At 47.4% G+C, this 23,275-nt stretch overlaps 11 protein-coding genes across 11 annotated transcripts; 6 read left to right on the top strand and 5 right to left on the bottom strand.

Moving 5' to 3' along the window:
* Window positions 1-217: 217 nt before the first annotated feature.
* On the top strand, window positions 218-1,150 carry PHATRDRAFT_15802 (predicted protein; the record flags this gene model as incomplete). The annotated part of the gene is made up of 1 exon (XM_002184005.1): window positions 218-1,150. A coding segment is annotated over one exon (933 nt), but the record flags the coding sequence as incomplete, so codon positions are not given.
* Window positions 1,151-1,267: 117 nt separating this feature from the next.
* PHATRDRAFT_52547 (predicted protein) lies at window positions 1,268-2,282 on the top strand (the record flags this gene model as incomplete). Its single annotated transcript, XM_002184004.1, has 2 exons — window positions 1,268-1,775; window positions 1,860-2,282. Coding segments are annotated over 2 exons (931 nt in total), but the record flags the coding sequence as incomplete, so codon positions are not given.
* Window positions 2,283-5,120: 2,838 nt separating this feature from the next.
* On the top strand, window positions 5,121-7,362 carry PHATRDRAFT_49346 (predicted protein; the record flags this gene model as incomplete). The annotated part of the gene is made up of 1 exon (XM_002184003.1): window positions 5,121-7,362. The coding sequence occupies one exon, from the start codon at window positions 5,121-5,123 to the stop codon at window positions 7,344-7,346; it is 2,226 nt and encodes a 741-aa protein (XP_002184039.1). The 3' UTR covers window positions 7,347-7,362.
* Window positions 7,363-7,811: 449 nt separating this feature from the next.
* On the bottom strand, window positions 7,812-8,222 carry PHATRDRAFT_15820 (predicted protein; the record flags this gene model as incomplete). The annotated part of the gene is made up of 1 exon (XM_002183875.1): window positions 7,812-8,222. A coding segment is annotated over one exon (411 nt), but the record flags the coding sequence as incomplete, so codon positions are not given.
* Window positions 8,223-9,413: 1,191 nt separating this feature from the next.
* On the bottom strand, window positions 9,414-10,733 carry PHATRDRAFT_30262 (predicted protein). Its single transcript, XM_002183874.1, has 3 exons — window positions 10,701-10,733; window positions 10,081-10,305; window positions 9,414-9,813 (listed from the first exon to the last, which is right to left on the bottom strand). Exons 1-3 carry the CDS (start codon window positions 10,705-10,707, stop codon window positions 9,467-9,469), a joined length of 579 nt encoding a protein of 192 aa, XP_002183910.1. The 5' UTR covers window positions 10,708-10,733; the 3' UTR covers window positions 9,414-9,466.
* A 512-nt stretch (window positions 10,734-11,245) lies between these two features.
* On the bottom strand, window positions 11,246-12,157 carry PHATRDRAFT_49344 (predicted protein; the record flags this gene model as incomplete). Its single annotated transcript, XM_002183873.1, has 1 exon — window positions 11,246-12,157. One exon carries the CDS (start codon window positions 12,155-12,157, stop codon window positions 11,246-11,248), a length of 912 nt encoding a protein of 303 aa, XP_002183909.1.
* A 550-nt stretch (window positions 12,158-12,707) lies between these two features.
* PHATRDRAFT_40031 (predicted protein) lies at window positions 12,708-14,150 on the bottom strand (the record flags this gene model as incomplete). The annotated part of the gene is made up of 1 exon (XM_002183872.1): window positions 12,708-14,150. One exon carries the CDS (start codon window positions 14,148-14,150, stop codon window positions 12,708-12,710), a length of 1,443 nt encoding a protein of 480 aa, XP_002183908.1.
* Window positions 14,151-14,481: 331 nt separating this feature from the next.
* Window positions 14,482-16,135, top strand: PHATRDRAFT_49343 (predicted protein; the record flags this gene model as incomplete). Its single annotated transcript, XM_002184002.1, has 2 exons — window positions 14,482-14,798; window positions 14,919-16,135. Exons 1-2 carry the CDS (start codon window positions 14,618-14,620, stop codon window positions 16,133-16,135), a joined length of 1,398 nt encoding a protein of 465 aa, XP_002184038.1. The 5' UTR covers window positions 14,482-14,617.
* A 733-nt stretch (window positions 16,136-16,868) lies between these two features.
* Window positions 16,869-19,280, bottom strand: PHATRDRAFT_49342 (predicted protein). Its single transcript, XM_002183871.1, has 4 exons — window positions 19,047-19,280; window positions 18,848-18,950; window positions 18,539-18,673; window positions 16,869-18,298 (listed from the first exon to the last, which is right to left on the bottom strand). The coding sequence occupies exon 4, from the start codon at window positions 18,173-18,175 to the stop codon at window positions 17,288-17,290; it is 888 nt and encodes a 295-aa protein (XP_002183907.1). The 5' UTR covers window positions 18,176-18,298; window positions 18,539-18,673; window positions 18,848-18,950; window positions 19,047-19,280; the 3' UTR covers window positions 16,869-17,287.
* Window positions 19,281-19,506: 226 nt separating this feature from the next.
* On the top strand, window positions 19,507-21,818 carry PHATRDRAFT_49341 (predicted protein). The gene has a single exon (XM_002184001.1). The coding sequence runs from the start codon at window positions 19,518-19,520 to the stop codon at window positions 21,501-21,503; it is 1,986 nt and encodes a 661-aa protein (XP_002184037.1). The 5' UTR covers window positions 19,507-19,517; the 3' UTR covers window positions 21,504-21,818.
* A 277-nt stretch (window positions 21,819-22,095) lies between these two features.
* On the top strand, window positions 22,096-23,172 carry Rab7 (predicted protein; the record flags this gene model as incomplete). Its single annotated transcript, XM_002184000.1, has 3 exons — window positions 22,096-22,302; window positions 22,409-22,781; window positions 22,885-23,172. The coding sequence occupies exons 1-3, from the start codon at window positions 22,250-22,252 to the stop codon at window positions 23,170-23,172; spliced, it is 714 nt and encodes a 237-aa protein (XP_002184036.1). The 5' UTR covers window positions 22,096-22,249.
* Window positions 23,173-23,275: the final 103 nt, after the last annotated feature.

Here is a 23,275-nt window from a genome sequence, read left to right as displayed (position 1 = left end):
AAGTCGCTGCACGAGACTGTCGGCTATCATATCTCTTTCCTCTCTTTCGACCTTGCAGTTAGCAAAAACTCCAAATTGATTTCTTACACTAGTCGCAGATTCCCTTTCTTTGTAATTTGCTTGTCCCATCTTTTCGGCGCCCATTTCAGTCGATAGCCACAAAAGTCTGCCTTCTGAATCGGAGCCCAACACGCAAGACACTTTCGTGGTTTAAATAATGAGCACCAGTCAACGCCGCAAAGAAGGAAAGCAACGGCAAGCAACAGGTCGCACAACTGTATCTAGAACCGAACAGTATGACTCGTCCTTACCACCATCGCTGGATCACGATGTGAGGATCGTCGCAACGCCCCACCAATTCCAAGCGCATTATACGGAAGGTCCTGAACTTGGTCGCGGAGCATTCGCCGAAGTTTTCCTCGGTATACATAAAGTTTCGAAGCAAGAGTACGCAATAAAAAAGATCGATCGTGCGAAGATGATTTGGGGGGATCGTGATGCTCTAGCCGACGAGATCAACTCGCTGATATACAGTCGAAAAGGGCCCAATATTGTACAGCTTTACGAAGTCTACGAAGAGCAGCATCATTGTTTTCTCGTAATGGAGCTTATGCGTGGAGGTGAATTGTTTGATCGCATCCTAAACAAAAAGAATTTCACTGAAAAGGAGGCTCGGGACTCAGTACGAGGCATGCTGAAAGGGCTCGAATACATGCATGAAAAACGAGTTGCTCACCGTGATCTGAAGCCTGAAAACCTTCTTTTGATGAACGACGACGAAGCTAGTATTAAGCTTGCCGACTTTGGATTCGCTAAGCGCGTCAGAAATCCTCAAGGATTGCGAACTCTTTGCGGAACGCCTGGTTACTTGGCACCCGAGATTCTGGAACGCTTTCCCGCTTACGATACGGCCTGTGATCTTTGGAGTGTGGGGGTCATTTTGTTCTTGCTACTTGGAGGGTACCTTCCGTTCGAAGACGACGATGAGGATATTGTTTTCGAGCGAACTCGGAATGGAGAATACGATTTCCATCCTGCCTATTGGAGAAATATTTCTACTTGTGCCAAGACCATGGTAACAAAGCTCTTAACGGTGAATTGGAAAAAACGATTCACGGCAAAGGATGCCTTAAACAATGATTGGATGAGTCTAGCAAACGACACAGTAGACAAAAATGTGATTGGCATCGATCAATCGAAAGAGAACGTTACCAAAGAAAAGAAAAAGCTAAAAGCGACAGCGAAAACAAAAACAGACGAGGATCGAATGAAAGACTTGAACGACAACTTTGCTGGTTTCTTGGAACGGAACGAAAACGGCCAATCTCGTCTGACGAAATCAAACACAACCGGTCCAAGAACATCAAGCAAGCGTTTTGAGGAAGATTCCAAGTCTGGGCGTCCGTTTGCGGATTTTTGGACCCTGGGTGAAACGCTTGGAGAGGGTGGATATGCATGTGTCTTCCGCGCCAGGCATATTCGATCCGGTGATATATATGCTGTAAAGGATATCGATACTGCAGCACTTGAAAAGAACTCTCGTAATGCATTGAAGGATGAGATAGCCGCGATGAAATTATTACGTGGAGGACCACACATTATTCGTTTGTTGGACGTGTTTGAGGAGCCCGATCATACATTCATGGTAATGGAAGAGTGTCGCGGCGGCGATCTGTTGACAAGAATTACAGAAAAGGAAGTTTACACGGAGCGGGAATGCCGAAAAACCTGCAAGATTCTTTTCCAAGCCATGGACTACATCCACAAGAAAAAGGGTAAGAACTTCTTTCATCGAAGGTATCTTTTCGTGAAAAAATATCCGTCGCTGACAATGCTTGTATATTCTGTTCGCACTTCAGTCGCACATCGTGATATCAAGCCCGAGAATGTCCTGATGGTCGAGCCTGACGATGATCACAGTATAAAAATTTGCGATTTTGGATTTGCCAAGCGAGTGACAAAACCTTTGTGTTTGCGAACTCTGTGCGGTACAGCTCAATATGTCGCACCTGAAGTGCTTGACCTACAAAGCGCGGGATACGACTTTCGGGCAGATATGTGGAGCGTTGGTGTAGTCGTCTACATTTTACTTGGCGGCTATGCACCTTTTGAAGGACCTGTTCAAGAACTCGCTCGGGCCATTTGCAAAGGAGACTACTACTTTCATGACAAATACTGGGCAGAAATATCCGAATTTGCAAAAGATATGATTAGCAGCCTATTGCAGGTCGACTGCCACAAGAGATTATCTGCCGAGGAAGCGTTGCAGTGTCCTTGGATGACGATTGACGAAGAAATGCTAATTGTCACAGATCTTTCGAAGGCGCAAGCCGAGTTGCAAAAGCGAAAGGTAGAACAGCCGGAAGCACACCCTGCCAACAAATACGAGTCTCTGGATAAACAATTTACAGCTGGACTTGGCTCTTCCGAAGAAGTAGAAGACCGCATGGCTGCTCGCACAAATGTCGTAAGCAACGATCTTAGTGAGATAGCCGAATGCGGATTCTATGAGGACTCAAGCAGTGGAAAGGTCTTTGAGATTCTGTACACAATGGACAAACTTATCGAGGAGGGTGAGTTCGCCGTCACTACTGAAGTCCGCCACCGGTATTCACGTGAAGTATTTTTAGTGAAGAAAGTTGAACGGAATACATTGGATACATCGGATGCAGTTGCATTACAAGACGAAATCTCGGCCTTACAAGCACTTAACGGGAGCCCGTTTATTGTACAGCTCCAAGACATTTTTGACGAGACGGACTTCACCTATATAGTTATGGAACGACTAGGGGGTGGCACACTATTGAGTCGCATCAATGAGAAAGTGTGCTATTCAGAAAATGAAGCGCGGAACGTTGTCAGAAGAGTTTTGTACGGCCTGGAACATTGCCACAACAGACGTATCGCGAACCGAAACATCAAGTGTGAAAATTTAATTTTGGCTCGCGCGGGAAACGACACAGACGTGAAGATTTGCGATTTTGGATTTGCCAAGCGTGCTCTCTATCCCAACTCTCTCGTTACATTGTGCGGCACGGAAGGCTACGTAGCCCCCGAGATCCTGGAGCACCGTCCTACGTATGATGTCCAATGTGACATGTGGAGTCTGGGTGTCGTACTCTTTCTTTTGCTTGGTGGATATCGCCCTTTTCGAGGCGAAAATTATGACATTATTCGAGCAAGTCGATATGGAGAGTACAAATTTCGTAGATGCTATTGGGGTCACATCTCTGACGAGGCAAAGACATTGGTGACGCGCATGCTCACCGTAAACCCTCTCGGTCGAATTACTGCAACTGCGGCTCTTCAAAGCGATTGGATGTTGATGACAACCGAAGAAGATAAAAAAGAGTTTGCTCACGACGGAAAGCTGAAATTCAAGGCAGCAGTGAAGGCAATCATAGCTGTGCATAAACTGGGAGCGAATGTTGGCATTACAGAGTAAATTGGAAGCGGTAAGGCAATGTCGTTTGTCGCGTATATCCTTTGAACGCCTGACGATTGGATCCGTCCTGAAGAAGAAACCTCAGTAAGGAACCTTGTCCCAGATCTTGTTTGAAGTGCTTGCGTTAAAGCCATAACTCGCCATGTTTAGAACTGTGTAAATTTTTTTCCTCGACGCACTTTCGAGCATTGCCGTAAGTGCGTCAATTCTACTCGCTGTTGTTTGGTGTTGCCTCTAGATTTTAAAGGATTTCAATTAACTTTAACTAGATTTCAATGCAAGGAAAGTCGAAAAAGACGGTTTTTAACCAAGAAGAAAAGAGGCCGCAACCGTCTCTTTTACGAGCTGCAACCGCTCTTGCATCTCTATGCATAATATACTTATGTACTAGTGTGAGATAGCTATTTCAACTCACAGTGACCATAATTAGCTGACGAAGGAAAACCAAAGAGAAAATGCGCTATGTAACGGGGATGGCAAAAAGTGGAAAACTTCTAAAGGGGACAGAACGTGTTCAGTATATCTAGGTTTATTTTGAACCCTTTTTGTTATAAGTACTCAAACTAACCGTAAAGGTTATAAATTGTCGAGGATGCCGACGTTTCCCGCCAAGATACTTGTGGCAGGGCGTCCGATGAGAGGTGTTGCCTGCCACCACAAAGGAAACAAGTTTGTTTTGGTAGAAAACCTCTCCAATGGGTCGGATTTTTCCTCGAAACAATGTGTGTGCTGATTGGTTGAACTCGAATCGCGAATATTAGTGAAAATCGACAGAGGACGCCGAGGGACATCTGCGTTCCAGCTCATTGCAGAAATTTGGGCTGGAATTCCGTGTCGGGGCCGTACGTTTGTCGGCAGAGTTTTTCCTTTTCATGGAGGGGAATGAGAACAAGAGAACTCTGAAGGGAAGCAAACAATAGCTCACTCAAACTTCCCCTACGGAGCTGATTCTGTAAATTGACTTTCTTGGATACTAGCCCATTTACGAATCTTCAATACTCTACAGTTTACCTCTATATGTATAGTTATCAACGGATGAATTCCCGTAAGTGATTTTTTACTTAGGTGACCACCCAATTAGTGGATTTGACATGGTCGGAGTGAGCACTCATTCAGCGAATTTCCTCTTTTTTTTTACATATTACTGTCAGTTCATGCATTTGAACATTACTGTCAGTATAGCCGGGTTTTGGAACGCTGCAAAGAAAAAGACTCACTCGATACGCTTGGAGACGTGACTAAATAGCGGTACGGAACAAATTGTCCAGCCATGACGATGGTTTCAAGTTCACCGAAACTAAAAACATAAGCGCGAACACGTGATCAAGAAAACATACCAGAGCGCGACGAAATCTTGGGGCAATCGTCTCCTTACCTGCGTGCTGAGAGAGCAGTCTCTTTTAGCGGGAGAGGATGAGCGCAATGTTCACAGGGCACCATGCACCGATTATGACACTCCGATTTATCACTATCGCGCGGGTTGCCCTATTTCTCTACTTCTCTACGGGGCCACAAGCTCAACAGATTCCTGGGTATGTTTCGATTTAAATTGACTGAGAAGCGATGAATCGACATCTTTCCGCTTTGAGGCATTTTGGGAGCTGAATGCAACTCACCCTTGTGTTTCCCCCGATTGAGCAGAACGAGAGGTACTGACAATGGATACGACGTGGAAATGGGAACGGAGCAGATCTGTTGGAGTACGCCTGCCGACGCTGACGATAATCGAGATGCTATACCGTTTCCCAATCCGCTGATCGAAACCTTTCGCATGCCAGCGAATTCTGAGGTGACCTTGTTGCGGTCGTGTCCAGAAGGAAACGTTTTGTCGGCGACAGCGCCGGATGAATATAGTATCTACAAGGAAGTGCTACGAACAGGAAGATGGTACGACTATCACTTAGAGGCCACTTTAGATCTTAGAACGTTGCAGGGGGACGAGTTTATATCGGATCAAGGGAATTTCGTTGCTGTTCAAGTGTTGGTTTGCCTGCTAAGTTCATCGGGGTTTTGTTCGCCTTTTGTACATGAGCAGGCGAACGAGCGACTGGAAGCTCTAGATGTTGTTGAAGAACTTAAAACTGGCGATGAACATGGAGGCACACACGTCCACAGTCCTTATGTATTGGTCGAAGTGCCCCGGGATGCAGGACCCGTGTACAAGATTTCGTTGAAAGTACCGTTGCAGGTTAATGACCCTGGAAGTTTCTTTGCAATAGGTGCAGTCCAGATGTACTCAATGGGAGACGATGGCTCTCTGAATCGATTCGATATGGCCAACGCCTTGAGTGACTACCGTTTGTTGGCTTATCAAGACCCCCCGGTATTAGTGAATGTTCCCAGTGCAGTTCTCTCATTTTCCTACGTCGCTATTAGTATTGCTTCGCTGGCTATTTTGTATCTTTTAGTCGAAACGATTCGACACCGAAATAATCAAGTTTTGCAGTTGTCTCAGGCACCTTTCTTGATTGTCTTTTTGGGCGCTGCTCTGGTTACTACAGTGGCGACATTTCTTTTGGAGCCGAGAAACGATCTGTTTTGTCGGGCATCAACTCCAATCATTCTGATCGGGGTCCAATTAATTTTTGCAATCGCGATAGGCAGACTTTGGCGGATTCATGCTGTGATCAGCCCGTTACTATTGTCTACTTTGAGAGGACGGTCACACCCCCATCAAATGGAAGGCTCGAGAGTAAACGGCTTCACGAGAAAGGTCTTAACTTGTTTTACTCACTGTGTCTCATGTTTTGGTGGTAGAACGGCTCCCAAGTCTCTGCGTAAGAAAGTCAGCTCACTGCAACTCTCGCTTGTTGTATGCGCATTTGTCCTCCCGCAAATTATTTTGCAAATGCTATCTGTTACTCTACAGCCGATGGAAAAAGTGTACGAGTTCAATGCGGAACGTAGCAACGGACGAGCGGTTTGTCAAATCGGAGTCGATGTGGCACAGTCTTTCGCTCGATATGGATTTCTACTCTTTGTATTTATGCTCTTCGTGTTGCTGGCAATGGCCTATTCAACAAGAAACCTCCCTAGCCTTCTCAATGAAACGCACGTTATCTTTGATTCAGTAGTCACCACCATCATCTTGATCGTCCTTGGTGTTTCTATTGTTTTTGTATCGGATGATGTGTCGACCTCTCCTGCGGTACCTTACTTGGTTTGGGTGACTGTTACAATTTCCCTAATGCTGAACTCATCGATTCGAACCATGCTGCCCAAATTACGTATGATATGGAGTGGCGAGGTGGTACTTGTCTCAAGGCTTGTATCGGATCAAGGGGATCACAGCTCAGATGGACATGAAAACGTGACTGGACTGTATCCGCCACCAACAGACAGCAGGAATGAATCGTACTCTTCAAATCAGTATCCAAGCACGCACAAATCTCGCAGTGAAGAAGTCATCGAAGATCTAGTGCAGTTCGAGAAGGAATCTACTCAATTCGACAACGCATCGCCGACACTAGTTTCTCAGTGTGGCCCAGCCAAGCCGTCGTTGCCGGATGAATATATTGTTGGCACAAAATGCGATGTTGCTACGCCAGATGAGCCAATTGCGCAAGATAGGAAAGACTGTGACCAATTTGCGAAACGAAGGCAATCAGATGTGATCGTGATCAACCACAACGAAGCACCGGCAAGACGGCTAGTCTTGAAAATGCTAGATTGCCAAAAGCAATTGGCGAGAATAAATGAGCGAATCATGTGTGGTCTTACAGTGAGCGAAGAGGATTGGTTGCTCACTAGAAGACTTTCACATAGACTGGCCTCCACTCTTAGTGATGAGGTCAAGTTTTCGTGGGAAGACGAAATGGTTCTTTTGTCGGCTACTGGACAACCAGATGGCGGTAGAGAAGAGTCGGGAAACGAATTATCCAGGATGAACAACGTAATATAGAGAACTTTGTGTATTGATAACTTCTGCATACTGCATACGATGACAAAAGTCGAGAAAAGAGGATTTACTTTTTGGCGTTTCGTGGATACAGCATATCCTCTCCCACCAGTTGCAAAGTACTGTTCTAGGCACAAGTTCCACAACATGGCATGCGACTGGCAATTTTCTGGATAAAGAAGACTGCAGTATCAATAGCCATTTACTTGGGCGTAGAATCGCAGAAAAATGAGCTTTTTTATATCGCCGCAGTTCACTTCATTTTCTTTTTGATTGAGATGGTAGGAAATGAAGCTCGTATTGGCATATGTCTTCCTACTAGACACACTTTAATTTCCTTTATCGACCCAAAGATGTTGGTGTTAAAAAGGCTGATTCGGGATCTGCCACAACAAATTGCGCATCCAACCATTTTTGTATGGTAGGGACTTGGTAGGCTGGTTGCAACAATAGGTCATTGCTGCCAATCTCAATTAGTGGTAGATGTGTGATTCCTTCTTCCCAAACAAACGCTGCAAATGCCAGCATCGCTACTCGGCCGTTAAATAGTTCTCGTTCCTGCATGTTGCGTTTCATCGAATCAGGCGCTCCCTCAAGCACCTTAAGTGGGTCCCAAAAACAGTCTCCTGGTAAGAAGGCTTCACCGATCTCGTCCATGTCTTTAACTGCTTGTGAGTAAACATCCAGGTAACCAAGTAGCAGCATAATGGCTGTCATAACAAGGGGAAAATACGGTAGCGTAACCGATCCGTAAATAAGAGACCCGTATTGATCATCATCTAAAAGGAGTCGGTCAAGCATCTCTTGCAAGGGCCAAAACGTGGAGGCCAGCATGGCGAGCCGTCCGTGCCGAATTTCTGCTTCTCGATAGTCTCGCAGAATAAGAGCTTTGGGTCGTAGTTGCCTTGCTGCATCGTTGACTGCGCTACCGCTTCCTGGAAGACAATTGACGATAGCGCGTTGAGCGGTAAGGAAGTAATCCTTATCAGCGAGATGCAGAGGATCAAATCCCCAGTCACCGGGCAGACAATCACTTCCTACCCCCGCAGATACTGGCACCACCCCTTGCATCAAAGTGTTTTCGAAGTCTTTTGCAGCTGCTTGTCGTATTCTATCTTCAACATATTTCAGCTGTACGGCTGCTTCTAGCGATTGATGTCTTGTCGTCCCATCGGACGAGGGGTCGCCACCGAATGCACGGCCGTCGTCATCATCATCAGGAATACTTTCGAGTAGCTCGGCAAGACTATCTTCGTCCCAAATATTGCCAGCATCGGCGTTTTCGCTGTCGTAGTCTTCGTCACTGAGTTCGAGGAGATCATATTCCTCGAGTTCTTGCAGAATTTCGTCCAGCGATTCCAAGTGAGCCAATTCCTTCCGTAAAAACAATTCTTCGCTCTCTTTGGAACCGGTATCATCTCCTTCATCACCATCTGTATTCGTGGCGGTGTTTTCATTCCGTAAGGCTTGTAGCGCCGCGCCCCAGGTTCGGTACGAAGACGGGCGTCGAAATACTGTGCGACCGTGATTGACACAAAAGACATGGTCAATCTTTCGATGATTTTCTGATAGAAAGCTGCTCGGACACAAAGAGAAGGGCCCTGATTTGGGTCTTGTTCGGAAACCAAGCAAACATGGTTGAAAAGCGGGTGATAGCGAAGAACCAACGGTGTGCAAAACCATGTTACTGGAATGATGGCTCAATAGCGAAGAAAATGGGATGAGCAAGATCGGTCAACATTGAAGTCACGTAGAGAACGTCCGTGAAGCGGACAGACGGCACTGACCGAAAGCAAGCAAGTGATTCTCACAGTCAGTCTGTTCATTTACCATGTTTACATTCCTGCAACGTAAACCACTTGGACTAGGTCTACAAACCAGAGAACCATATCTTGAAATACGCACAATCCTTCTATTGATACGAAAGTTACCAATTCTTACGGTGTTGATTGTGTAATGATCAGCGCATTGGTAAGTCTGGTGCACCCTATTTGCAAATCATTTCTCCAGCTATCTTTCTTGTACCAGTCCTCGAATTGTTCGCAGCTGCTCTACATTTTCAACAGTTTTGGTGGACAAAGCATTGTTTTATGTGTGTTATACCGTTTTCGAGGCTACGGTACTTACGAGGCTTGTTGAGCCGCTTCATTGTCCGCCATTTTCTTGGCTTCACGTGCCGCCCGTCGCTCGAGACGAGACTTGGCGCGTCCCTTACGGGCTTCGGCCTGGACGGTGAGGGCGGTTTCCTTGGCCTTGACAGCCTTCATGTCGTGGATGGTTTCAATCAAAACACGCTTATTCTTGAACTGGTTACCCTTGGCGAGCATGTAGAGGGAATGGTAAATGTGCTTATCGATTTTCTTGGCATCGCGCATTTTTTTCAAAAGACGTCGGAGCACTCGGGACCGGCGCATCCAGATCACCTTGAAAGGGAGACGCGCGTTGGCGGTACCTCGGCGCTTTCCCGTACCTTTGACAACGAATAGCAAGAATAATGTGTATGAGCAAACTGTAGTCACGTGATGTGTAAAGTACAAAGCCCTGGTAAAGGCAGGGACCTTGCGTGGAAGATGGACCTCTGGTTGTCTGGCCAGCCGGCATGCCTTACTGCTAAGGACGCCGATCTACTCTTCGCCTTGGTTGGCCACCGTCTGGCCATTAAAGGAACAGACACGATACCGGAACTGGCACTGGCCTCCCATGGCGGTAAATATACGATTCATAGGTGACGACTTACCGGTATGACGACCCTTACGCTTCGCTTCGTTACGCAGCTGCACACGAGCTCTGCTATGCACAACCGAGGGCTTCTTGATGATGAGACCATCACGGTGCAGCTTTTGGATGTTGCGGCGCGAGTTGGCCAACGCAATTTCGTTAATTTCGTTGGGGTCTAACCAAATCTTGCGCTTTCCGCACTTGAGCACGGAGGCCGCAAGGCGCTTTTGAAGTTTCAGAGAGACTAGAAGACGCAAATGAGACATGCTCGTGAGAGACAGCACAAAGAAGGTAGCGAGATATGCACGAGGAGGGACGATCGATGCAAGGCTTTCCAAGGAACGATCGATGCGCGACCAAAGTACAACGCACGAACGAAAAGAGGCGAATACGTGCCACAATGGATATGATACAATCAGAGCAATGCATCAATCTACGCCGGGCATCCAAAAGGCCGAAAATGCTTTATAGATAGACCAAAGAGGTTCTTTCCAGCCTGTCGTGCGGAGTTACAACGGGCTCGCAATGAAAAGCTCTATTTCCAGTAACGACATAGCGACCATTACGTTCGACCGGTATTTCGCCTTTCTATTCTTTGTGTCTCGAGATAACGTTGGAATCAACACCACTAAAACGTACCGCCCATGGTGATGCTTTCGTTCTACCCTCGTCGTATGATAGCGTAGCAGTACTAACAGAAATCGATGTCTTGGTAACGACGCTGCGGTAGGCATACCGAAACGATGCGTACGAAAAACCAGTAGCGTTCACCTCACTTTTTACTCCGGGTTTCAAAAAATAGTAAGCCGGTAACAGTTCATAGTCACAGCGTAGATCCGTGACCGGAGGCCGGACGGACGGGAATGGAATGCAAGCGTTGTAGTATTCGCTGTCACTTGTCATGCGACTGTGACTCGCTGTCGTTGCCACGTACAGGAAACAAGGTCCTGAATGCTTGTGAACGCCGTTGGATAGAAACCTTTCACCAGCGCACCTAGCAATCAACTGTCAACGCTTTGCCTTCCATGTATATTTATGCAACTAATTTGGGTCGTAACGGAGACCTATAACGCAGACTGCTTACTGCGAGTGGTCGGTAACCGGTAACTAACAAAAGAGCTATTCATCGTATTGACTATCATACCAACCATAGCGAGCCACAGAAATTAATCATTGATGAACAATCATAACCCAATGTCCATTTGTGTTTTGGCCTTGTCAATCCTCCTGGTGACTGCCATGATATCGGCGTCCTGTAAGGTGAAAACATTCAGAACTTGAAAACATTCAGAACTTGGAACTCCTCTGCACTGCCGGATAAGGTCCCGAACAAGCAATCCTTCGAAAATATGATCGTCAAAGCATCCCATCACCTCATTCTTGATGCATGATACCAAGTCTTTGTCTCTTCTATTGGTGCTCATAAGAGTTACATCCGTATACTCGGATTGTACGGTCGCATTTTGGTCGTCATCACCACTGTCATACGCGTATTCCGACACTGTGCTATGGTCCTTTTCGGGTGAGACTACGCGTCGCGGTTGTGACAGTTGCACCAGAGTTCGGGCTCGCGGCGCTTGTGGTTTTCCCACGGTAGTGTCTTCGTGGCGCACCGATGCTACAACATTGGTTTGGAGCTCCAGCGATCGCAATCGCCTCCAAGGATCTTGCCGCCACGATATTTGTGCCGTAAGTTCTTTTGTTGAGACGCTGTCGAATCTCGGGTATTCCCCTGAGAGTTGTGGACTCTTCACTATTCGACTTTGAAAGGCTCCTTCGTTGAGTCTGTCCATGAGCATATCATCGTATTGCGATCGCTTCACAGAGTCACCCAAAATTCGACCCGCCGTAACAACCGCATCCATTTTCCGCTCTGCTCGCAATAGTTTGGCTTCCGTTGTTGGTTCGTTGGATTCGCCGTATTGATCCAGATCTGACAGAATGCGAAAGAGCTCATTGCGTCGATCGAAATAGGCACGCTGGATCATTCGAGCGGATGCGTTCGAAGGAACGTGCAGTACGTCCTGATACAAGTCCGCGGACGGACCAAACGCCTCGTCAACAATACTCAAGTTCAGTTTGTCAAAGGAGGCCATTGTTGTTACAACAGAAGCGTCCGGTTCCGGTCGGATTCCTATTCGACTCTCTTCTTACGGAATGAATGATACTCTGAAGCGTTGCCTCGTCTAGCGAAAATAGGTGAGAAGGAAAGAGCACGAAGGCAGAGTTGTGTTGGTTCGTTCGTTTGACGGGGGAGGTAGAACACCTATGACGACCACATGGTAATTATTTCAACGAAACAAGGTCCAACGGGAATACAAGAAAACGTCAATAAGCATTTTTGGCAAAAGTTTTGTCTTTCCAAAATTATTTAGAAGGTGTATGATTTTCGAAATATATAGGTATAGCCGGTTTATTAATGTTATATCCCAAATCAACAGCAATGCGGAAGACAAATTTGTCTGGCTGCCCTGTAAATCCAAAAATGCGGTAGGCCAGCATCTGTCAACGTGTCTCTCAGTTAATATGAGCTGATCATTATTTGACTGTAAATCCATCCAATTTTTGGGTTTCCATTCGCACAGTTAATGCGAGGAATAGCTTGTGACAGTCGAGAACGCAGTAAACTGCTTGTTGCAAGCGATGTTACTTTTCCGTTTTAAAATAGCTTGAATCTTCTTCATAGATTGACAGTGAACCACCAGTGCTGGTTGTCGTGGCTGCATGTAGACGCTCAATCACAGCCGCTCCCTTCGCGTATAAACCCCGAACACCACTTGAATGTGACCTTTCTATACTGTCGGCATTGTTGTAGTCGTGCGTGATCTGTAGTTGGACCGAGTTTTCTCCACGGAACCACGCCACGGCTCTTCGAGCCCCGGTGTCGTCTTGGGCAACGGCGGAATGAGTCGATAAGAAACCCGGGACACACGTGGCGGCAATGGTTGCGGCTAGCTGCGGTGCCTGGGATAAATTTTCTAGTCGATGCCCTTGGAGTTCCAAGGTACACAATCGGTTCGGCCCGTACCAAACGGGACCTTCGCCGTATCGTGTGTATCGAACGCTGCAGCGAGTTGGCACGATCAATGCGTTAGCCTTTTTGTCTCTTTGGAAAACAGACGAGACAGCAAATTGCATTCGTCCCCATAAAGAGTCGAGCAAGTGTCCGCCGGCACCCGTCTCCTCGGTCGTGTATTGATAGGTTTCCCGCGCGCCAAATTTGCCCAGACTTTCCGCCTTGCTCGGTCCGAACGATATGAGAGACGATCGCGCGGGAGAAATGCTGTTCGACTCCGACGATACGGTCTCTTGTACAGCTTGGCTTGTCAAGTCTGGAGTTTGTTGGCGTTTTGAATGCCGCGGTCGACTGTAAATAGTATAATCAAAATGTGTGCGAGATGACTCTCCGCTTGCTAGCTTAACTTCGGCCTGATTCCATACAACGTTTCCGTTGGGGAGTTCACCATGAACAAACCAGGATGGGCCTTTCTGAATGACCGTAATAGCCGTGTCGAAGACCGTTGCTGCTTGATCCGTTGGAATTGCTTTTTCTGGACCCTGAGGTCGTAATCGCACGGACGATAAGAGCGATTTCGGGTCGTCGACAGGTTTGTAGCAGAATATTTTGCGAGAAAGGATTGTTCCCGCGTAATCCAAAGAGCAGCTCTCCTGCAAGATGGCCTGGGCCATTTTCAAGTCCCCACAGCGTCGTTGGTACCTTCGCTTGTGCTCGACGTCGTCGTCCGTCTCGGCAAGTCTGCGAACTAGTTCCAAACCTTCCACGTTCGCAATCTTTTTTCCGTTCAGCGGATCGAAGAGACTGCCAGAGTACGCCCAAACGGCGTGTCCGTTGGGTCCGCAACGAGCATCTATCCAAGTTTGTAACGGATTTTTCTGATGATTGCCCACGGTGGGAGAGGAAGGATCGGGTCGGCTTGTCCCGGTTTGTACAATAGCCACGGCCGTCCAAAAGTGCAGCCAGAATACCCCGCGCCTTGATTTTGTTCGACTCGTCAGAGTGAGACAACTGTGTGGGCAACAGCAGACCATTTCTTGCGGTCTACGCCGTCGACGAACGGCAATGTTCATTGCTTAGTGTTAATGTTGTGGTCGAATAGGTAGGTAGCCAAGCCAACCTGACAGTAAAAAATGGGAAATCCCACCAGCATTCAATAGTTGTCCAGGTTTTGCTTCCAGCTGGAACAGGACAATGGCCACGACATTTTCGGTATTCAAAATGTAAATTTGATATCCGAAATCTTTGTATTTTAAATATTAATATTCCTTCGACTCCCCGCTCTTTGGTGTTCCACCGACTGTTTTTCCTCGTTCCATTCCTGCTCGAGCCCAAATCGAAACATTTCCAAAATGAGACTCACTTCGAATATCAGATCTCTTCTGACACACAATGAGGAAGCTATCGATACCATTCTTTGCTGCACGACGACGCACTCATTTGGCAAGGATCGCCGAGTTCCAGAAAGTGCGAAAAAGCTTTTGCCTTTGAACAGCAACCTGCCAAGGTTTTGACCTCCATACTGCGAGTACGCGGAACGATGATGACCCCACGTGAAAAGCCGTCACTGACACCACTACCTGCCGACGGAGCCTATGAGGAATCTTGCGGGGTAGTTGAAGAATTAGAGTCTTGTCCTCGTCTACTCAGCGGATTGGAACGATGGAATGTCTTCTTTTGCGTCTTTGCCTGGGCATGCACCGCCTGTAATGTGACTCTCGGTACGCATCGAGAGGCAACGCCAGCGTAGACTTTTGGGCGTGCTTATAGCTCCCGAAAGCCACATTAGATACTGGATGTCTTGGTACTCACCTTGTGATTCATTCTTACTCACTTTATAGTGGTTGGAACGGGAGCTGTTGTGATGTTATCGATCGGCGGAACAGACAGCTCCACTTCCTTGCCCTTGGGTGCCTACTTCTTCGGAGCTTCTATTGTCAGCTTGACCGTAACACCGTGGATTTTTGAACGATGGGGTCGCAAGATTGGATTTCTGGTTGGGATAACTTTTGGTTTGATTGGTACGGCTCTGGGGGCGGCTTCCATTGTCGCCCGATCGCCGCCATTGCTTTTGGTGGCGTCGGTTTGGTTCGGCATGGCCACGGGTGTCGGCTTCTTTTTACGATTTGCTGCCGTCGAACTGGTACCGACACACTTCTCGAGCAAAGCAGTGACACTTGTTGTGTCGGGTGGTTGCGTAGCAGCATTTGCTGGTCCCGAATCGGCTCAGGCAACTAAGGACCTATTCCTCAACAGTCAGGGCCAGTTCGAGTATTTGGGGGTCTTTTTCATGACTGGAGTTTTCAATGTAGCCAATATCCTGTGCATATCTCTTATCCATTTCCGTTCTAGTGAAAGGTCTGCCGGTGATGATGGCGCTGAAAGTGAACCTTTGCAACGAAACAGATCGGAATTTGTCGCCATGTTACGAACTCGTGCATTTATTGTGCCCGTCCTCTTCGCGTCTACTTGTTGGGCTGCAATGTCCTTGCCTATGAGTATTTTGCGTGTGACTATGGGGGAGCTTGGTTATTCCAACCGTGAAAGCTTGACTGTGCTCGAATTGCATTTTTTATCCATGTATGCTCCTGGTTTCTTTTCTGGTGCCCTCATTTCGAAGTACGGACCGTCGTGGGCGTGTCGATTGGCAGTCGCCGTGTTCGCAATGGCCGTTCTATTTATGCTAGTTTCGGAGTCGGCGGAGACCGGCTCGTTGGCTACCTGGATATTGGGAATGATGCTGGCTGGTATCGCGTGGAACATTGGCTTTTCAGGCGCGACGGTATGGTTGCTCGGAGTGTACAGGAGTTCCCTCCGTTACAAGGGATGGGTACAGGCTGCTAATGATACAGGCATGTTTGCTATGTCGGGCGTTTGGATATTTAGCACGAGCTATATCAGTGAAGCTGGTGGCGGAGGCTTGGACGGTTGGAAGACAGTAAACTTTGTTGTGGTTGGGTTCGTTGGTTTTGCCTCCATTTTGCTGAGTTCGAGCATACTTTTCCAATGCAGACATTTAGAATACCAGCACGGGGACACAAAATCAGATAAGCAATAATAAGCTGTGAAATATTCTTTTAACTATATCCAAACTATGAGAGTAGAGGCTTTGCTCAAAAGTGATGGTATTCGGGGGGGCGGTCCAACAAGAAAAATGTACACGCCTATGTAAAATTGGACCAATCAGAGACTCGAAGATGATGTAAAACCAGAAATGCGTATCCTTCATGTTTTGATCTGACATTGACTCTGAATTCCAAGTCTCACCTGACTGTGAGATGACCCCGTCGACTAACAGTGAACACATTGTGGTCGTGTGCATTTCGGCACAACTTAGCGCATCAAATCCTAAAACCCCTCGGTCCTTCGAAAAAAACAACAGGGACCATGTTCCTGCGAAAACAGCTGATATCGTGTCAAATTCGCGCTCAAATTCGGCTCCTATTGAAACGATCGTCGGACCATTCCATTTCCGCCGCCTCCTTATCTCCTTCTTTGCCACACCGCGTGCTCGTTCGCGATTCCACCATCCCTGGCGCCGGTCAAGGCGTATTTTCTCAACACTCCGCAAAGCCTGGTACGGTGCTTTGTTTGTATCCGGGAGTTCATACGCCTGCTCTGCCCACGACTGTAGACGATGACTCCTTTCTTTATCTCGCCAATCAGATTACACCTTCTGGTAGTCCACCATGCGAAAATGCGTATATTCTCAACCTGCATTCCATCGGTGGTGGATATCTCGATGGGGCTGCTTTAAGAGTTGGAAACAGAATTTTAGATGCAAACCCAAATGCCTGTGCACATTTTGTCAATCATTCTGTAAAGCGTGCCAACGTGAACGTGCTATCTTTTGCTTGGTCGAACGTCCTTACACCACACTTCAAGGCATCGCTCGACAAACAATCACTCTACCAGATCCCGAACGAAGTTCGTTCCGACAACTCCCCCTGGTATTACGATGCCGGAACCAACGAAGTGGTTCTGCTCGACGGAAGAGTCGGATCAAACTTTGGCGCTGCTGTTCGCGCTACAAAACCGATCGCTGTACACGAAGAATTATTCCTAGACTATGGAGTGATTGCTCCACTACCAGCGTGGGCCAAGCCTTGGTATGATGCGATGGACTAGTTTGAGTTCAGACTTTGGCAAAATGTATGCATTCCTTTTATCCCAAAACCAACTTGTACAATGCATTAGTAGCAATACTATGCTACTCCACAGTCACCAACAACATCGGGTTGCGCCAATCAAGCTCGGCGGGGATCAAATCTGCGACGCCATGCACGCCACGATGGACGTGAACCACTCCCTCACCATTTCCAGCGGCGGCACTGTCAGTGTTAATGTCTTGGCAAAAGGGACCAGGGATGAAGCCGCAATCCTCGTTGTTTTCCTCCGTGCCGGAATCGTAGCCGGGAACCGTGAACGACATACCAGGGACAAGTTCGCGGGCGTTAATGCCGATAAAGCAGTCGTTGGTGTTGATTGCCATACTCGCAAAGGACACGTATGGATACTTTTTTGAAACCTTGACCTCAAAGGTGAGCGACTCAAAGGGAGTCAACGGGCCTCCGTTACTGAACACACCGATGGAGGACTGGTCCACGCCCGTGGTTTCCATTTCGCTGAACATGTTGACAAGAGCGCTCGCGTCGCCCTCTTCAGCAAGAGTTGCAAGCGCATCCGTCGCAGGTTCGCCAAGCTGGAAGAGCGGAGTGGCATGAGCGTTGTGGGCCATGACAAAAAAGCCAGACATGGGTTGGAGATAGGCTAAGTTGCGCACAGTTATCTTGAGTGTTGTGGAGCGTTGAGAAGATTTCGGGTCCTTGGAGCTTGAAGATCCCTTACCCGATTTAAGAGCTCTGGGAATGAGATCGTCTTGGTTTCCGGATTCCCCGACCATAGGACCACCCTGGAGTGTTGCAGCACCTTGCTGGCAGGTAAGGAAAAAGAAGCAGAGTTTCAGAAAACTGAACAATTGTGGATGTGTTGCTGAAATAACTTGGGAACTGGTTTCAAATTTATGAGCCTGTGAATGCAAAGGAGACAAAGCGGAGAATTGTGGTTCGGGAAAGTCCATATGGTAGTCATACAGCATTGGCAAAATACCAATGAATTCCCTGCAAATCTTCCGGAGCTCGTCGAAAAGACGGATGAAAGCTGCCCAGGCAGTTTGAGCGGCATCGGGAACAGTTGGCACGTCGTCAGTGATCTTTTCTACCTAGCCAAAGATTTTAGGGTCTCTAACAACCCCGCAGAGCTTTAGAAGATATGAAATTATAGACAGGATGGAACAAAAATGACGAACATGTGGGGCACGTTCAATCCCGTCAAATTGGACGGGAAACTCTGCTTACTGTGAACCGAACTGTATGAACTGACAAAAAGTGCGCTGTCTATGGCTTTTCTCGTAGGCATCACATTATAACATCTAAAATGTCATGTAAACGTTCCTACTTACTGTTAATGATTCATTAAACAATACGATCAATACATCCGATGGGACTGCACTTGTGAATGCTTCACAATCATCATTCCCAATCGTCGACGTGTAGGAGACCACGATTACGGATCGGCGTCCATGGCCCGAGCGCGTCTAAAAATATCAGGAGAAGAGAATACGGTAAGACAACAAATACATCCCAAAGCTTCAAGCTGGCAGTAGACGTCGAAACCTCCAATCCCCTTGATCCCTTCTTCATTTTGCTTCAGTGTGTCTGACAATTGGAGAGCAGGATGGAACAAATCCAACATTTCGTAGCACACTTACTTGCTGCTGATACCGAAAATGGGATTCATATTGTGGTAACGCATATATGCGCGCTGAGCCGCCTGATACTCCGGATCCATGGAGAAAGGGAGCTTGTTGAACACTAGACAGTAGCAACGAACAAAATTGCACAGTTTACAGTTGATGAGATTCCAAAAAGTTAAGATACGCTAATGGAATCCGGAATACCAAAACGTACTGAGTGGAATGGAGGCGATCATGAAGATCACCGTCACCGGAACTCCAATAGAAACGATGGGGCGCATCTTGCTGGCCCTTTCCAACAAGCCTTTGAAGAGACCGCCACCGTGGACACCATATCCTGACCTGTTCAGATCTGTTCCCACACCAAAAGGAGGGGGCTCATAAAAGACGCGCACCATGGTCGGAATTTGCGCAACAACTAGTGTTTTCAGCAAGTCACTTTTCAACGTGTTTGTAAATCTCGACAGCATCGAAAAGAAAAGTCAAAGATTCCTCCTTGTACCATACCCTACAGAGAAATTCTACGCAATTTACTGTTGGTGCGTTCGTATCCGAACAGGCGGTCCGATTCGTTGGACTACCATGTCGTACATACGTCATCGTTGGCAAAGCAAATACCATAATTCTAGCTCTAGTATTAGTCCATCCCATGCGCTGGTCACATTTTCCAGCATCTATTGTCAACATGGGGTTTCTGTTCTGGCTAGCGACGTCCGTGATGTTGATGACTTGGATCATCCAAATCACATCGTTTCCAACAAAAGTAAATCTTAGAATAGAGAAATCTGGAGTCGTTTGCCTGAGAGGTTCTTTAGACTACGAGTATGTCCCACCAAACGAAGGTTTGTTGCAGTTTGAAACCAATTTAGCGAGCAGTTATCCGGAGAACACACCCGCTTCCTTGCGCGGGGAAGCTGTTCGCAGTGCCTTACGTTCCGGACAGTGTATTGGATGGAAATTGGACGAAACGCCTCTAAAGTTTGGCGTTGTGGGTGTCAATGGCGATGGCTGTTTGAGTTTTCTCAACAACAAATTAACCCAAACGTTTTCCGCCTCTGGTCTCGTAGATTCCCTTGGATCTTTCTACCAGGCTTGTTTGCTGAACGGAAAAGGGCGCCTTGTAGACCGATTATCCGTCGCGATCACGAGTGTCGACTCTGGATACATGTTGACGTCGCCCGGTCACGCAGGAGAAAGTCTTTTTCGCAAGTTGGATCCGTATATTTTTCCCCTCGACCAAGTCGAGCTCATTGATAGCACCAGCTCCTCTTGCATTTTTGACCTCGTTTCAACCAATATCGAAGATGTTCGAACAGTTTTCAACGAGCAAATTTTACCGCGAATTGACCTTAAGAACAACAACTGTTTTCAGCTGCCTTCGGCTCGACAATGTACGATGATTCCTCTACAGGGTGGTGTTGATCCTTCTCTACTCATTGTACCCTCAACAAGCGTCAATTCGTGTGCGGCCGTCGGCTACACCTTTTGCTTCTTAAATGATCACGAAAAGATAGGAACACATGTTTGGGACTTTCTGATTTCGGATGGTAACACGAAAGGACCCGTCCAGATCGGTGCTCTTGAGTTTGAAAGCCTGCGCATCGAATCGGGGTCCGTGGGGTTTGAACGTGAAATGCTGGCCAACCAAAAGGACTCATTTCTTGCACCACCCACGCCGCTAGAATTGCATTTAGATTATACAATCAATATGGAAAAAGGATGTTACCTTGGTCAGGAAGGGATCGCGTCCGTCGTCAAGAATCCAAGAGGGCCACCTCGAATGCTGTATCAGGTTGTTTTCGATGATGATTTCAATGTTTACGATTACCAGTCAGCTGGTGATCGAAGCATCGTGGAAAACTTGACAAGAGTTCCGAGAGCAGGAGACAAAGTGTTTGTGCTGGGCAGCAATGCAGAAATTGAAGTTGGAGTGTTGACGTCAGTTGCCGAGCCAGGGTCCACGGGAGAGCCTGTAACTGTCGGATTAGCGCTGGTCCGACGAGCAGACTCGATCATCAAAAAAATGAAAGCCAAAAACTTGGAAATCAATCGTCGCATTGAGGTAGATACGCCAATGGAGGGTGGTTCTGGAATGATACCTCCGCCTGCTCTTGATCCTTTGGACGGGTTGGAAGTAATCATTGGTGGCGGTTCGGCCGTTGGTTCTTTGCGCGGGGTACCGTCGCGACGATTTCGGAACGGTCGCAATATGTTTGACAATATTCCAGACTTTGTGAACCAATTATCCCAAGAGCAAGATGGTGAATTTCTCATGGCTAATCGTAACAGCGATGGCACTCGGTTCCAACCGGATGCCCCTGCCGCAAAAACTGCTTTTCTGCCAACTGAAGACGGCGCAGCCAACCTTGGCGACGATGAGGACGACCTGAAAACCTTACAAAAGACTGCAGCGAAAGCAAGAAAAGAAGCCGCAGCAGCGGCGGATGAAGCGAGGCGGAAAGCTGAAAAAATGGATTCGCTGCAAAAGCGTGCGGAAGAGGCGATGGCCCGCCGCAAGGAAAAGGTAAGGGTAGAAACTGCGGCTGAGAGTACCAATGAGGACGAGGCCGATTCAGAAGCAAAGCGCAAGGCTGAAAAGATGGAATTGCTCAAAAAGCGTGCGGAGGAGGCCGTTGGTCGTCGGGCACAAAAGAACCAAGGAGGCGGATAAAGTCACAAAAGACTATAATTTCTAGGAGATCCTGAGAAGATTGGAATGAAGATCAGCTTGTTTCTTCGCATTTTGCAGCGGGAATTTTGACTGCCTGGGGTCCCTAAAGAAGTAGCTGTCCGTTTGGACTGGACTACTATGGCAAGGCAACGATGAACTTCACTTTTCGATGCTGTCAGAACAAATCTTTCACGACGAGGTCGAATAATGTACTGTTGTACAGGAGGAAGCCACCAAGCACGCGTCCCTGCGATGATCTATTAATTAGCATTCATCTGAGATTAGCTCAATTTACATTAAACCTCTCGTTCCATTAGCTTGGTCCCCATAACACGGTATTCTCTATCTTCTAGCTAGTGACTGTAAACTAGAAGCAAGATCGTTACAGGCCAAATAACGAAGTACCCGTACAGCAGCCCAGACGCCCGTGTGGAGCCGAACGTGGAGGGTACCTCCTATTTCACAATAATAGAGAATCAATGTGCAATACAAAGAGTTTGCAATTTGTCGAAACCTGCATGGAAAGCCCTCCATACGACTGCAGAAAGAACTACCTTTACAGCTAGCTGCCTATCTCGATCATTCGTGGTTACTCTCTGTCAGTCTCTTTTTTCGGAAGTCTAGATAGTTGTCTTAGATTGAGCTATTCAGTGCTGTACATAGGCAGCCCGAGCGATCCATTGCAATCGCTTCCCAGCAGTGCAGGTAATTGACACTGAGCAACACGTGCTCCAGAACGAGAAAGCATGGCTGCTCACCGGCCGAAAACATTGAAGATAGTAATCCTCGGTGACTCTGGGTACGTCCTTTTGCGAAGTTGGTATAGCTGTGTGAAGGAAGCGCTACCACACTCGACACGTTGGAGAAGCTTTCCCTCACAAACGGACCCTTTGCTTTATTTACAGAGTGGGAAAGACTTCCTTAATGAATCGCTATTCGACTGGGAAATTCACCGGACAGTACAAAGCTACAATCGGGGCCGACTTTTTAACCAAACAGGTCGTCGTTACGGACGCCTTTGGCCAGAGGCATGTTGTCATGTTACAGATATGGGATACAGCAGGCCAAGAAAGGTTCCAATCCTTGGGCGTAGGATTTTATCGGGGAGCCGATGCGGCTTTGCTCTGCTATGACGTAACTGACCTGCACAGTATCGATAATCTTAATCACTGGCGACAGGAATTTCTCGATCAAGTGGGCGGGAGCATGATGGTACCTGGTCTTAGTGAGACAGCTGCGCAATTTCCATTCGCAGTCTTGGGCAACAAAGTCGACAAGGTACGCTAGGATGGAGAGTTCGACGCGCAGCTTAGTGGCAGCACTTTGAAAGCCTCACTCGTAACGTTTGTGGATCGGCTCTAATTGAATGAATTCTACATAGGTCAACGACCGATTGGTACCATTAGCTCGTGCCGAACAATGGTGCCGAGATGCAGCCGGTGCACACTCCATGGGCAGCATACCTTTTCCACATTTTGAAACCTCTGCCAAGACTGCCGTAAATGTCGATGAAGCGTTTCATGAAGTGGCACGGCTTGCTTTGCAATACGAAGACTACAAACGGCGGTCGCAACCGCCGCAACTTTTTGTGCCGCCGTCCGTTCCGCCGATCGATTTGCGCCGACAAACGAGTAGCACCTACGAAGAACGAAACGATACGTGCTGCTAAAAGGCGACGTTGAACTTTGCGCTTCCGGTATAGCATGTTTCGTGGCCCCAAGCCAATGCATCGTATACTGTTTTCGTCCATATAGATCCTTTGTTGTTTGCAT

The sequence above is a fragment of the Phaeodactylum tricornutum genome, chromosome 21 (assembly GCF_000150955.2).
Source record: "Phaeodactylum tricornutum CCAP 1055/1 chromosome 21, whole genome shotgun sequence".
Taxonomy (NCBI): Eukaryota; Bacillariophyta; class Bacillariophyceae; order Surirellales; family Neidiaceae; genus Phaeodactylum; species Phaeodactylum tricornutum.
The sequence above is the reverse complement of the archived record's forward strand: the minus strand, read 5'-3'. Positions and strand labels throughout refer to the sequence as shown.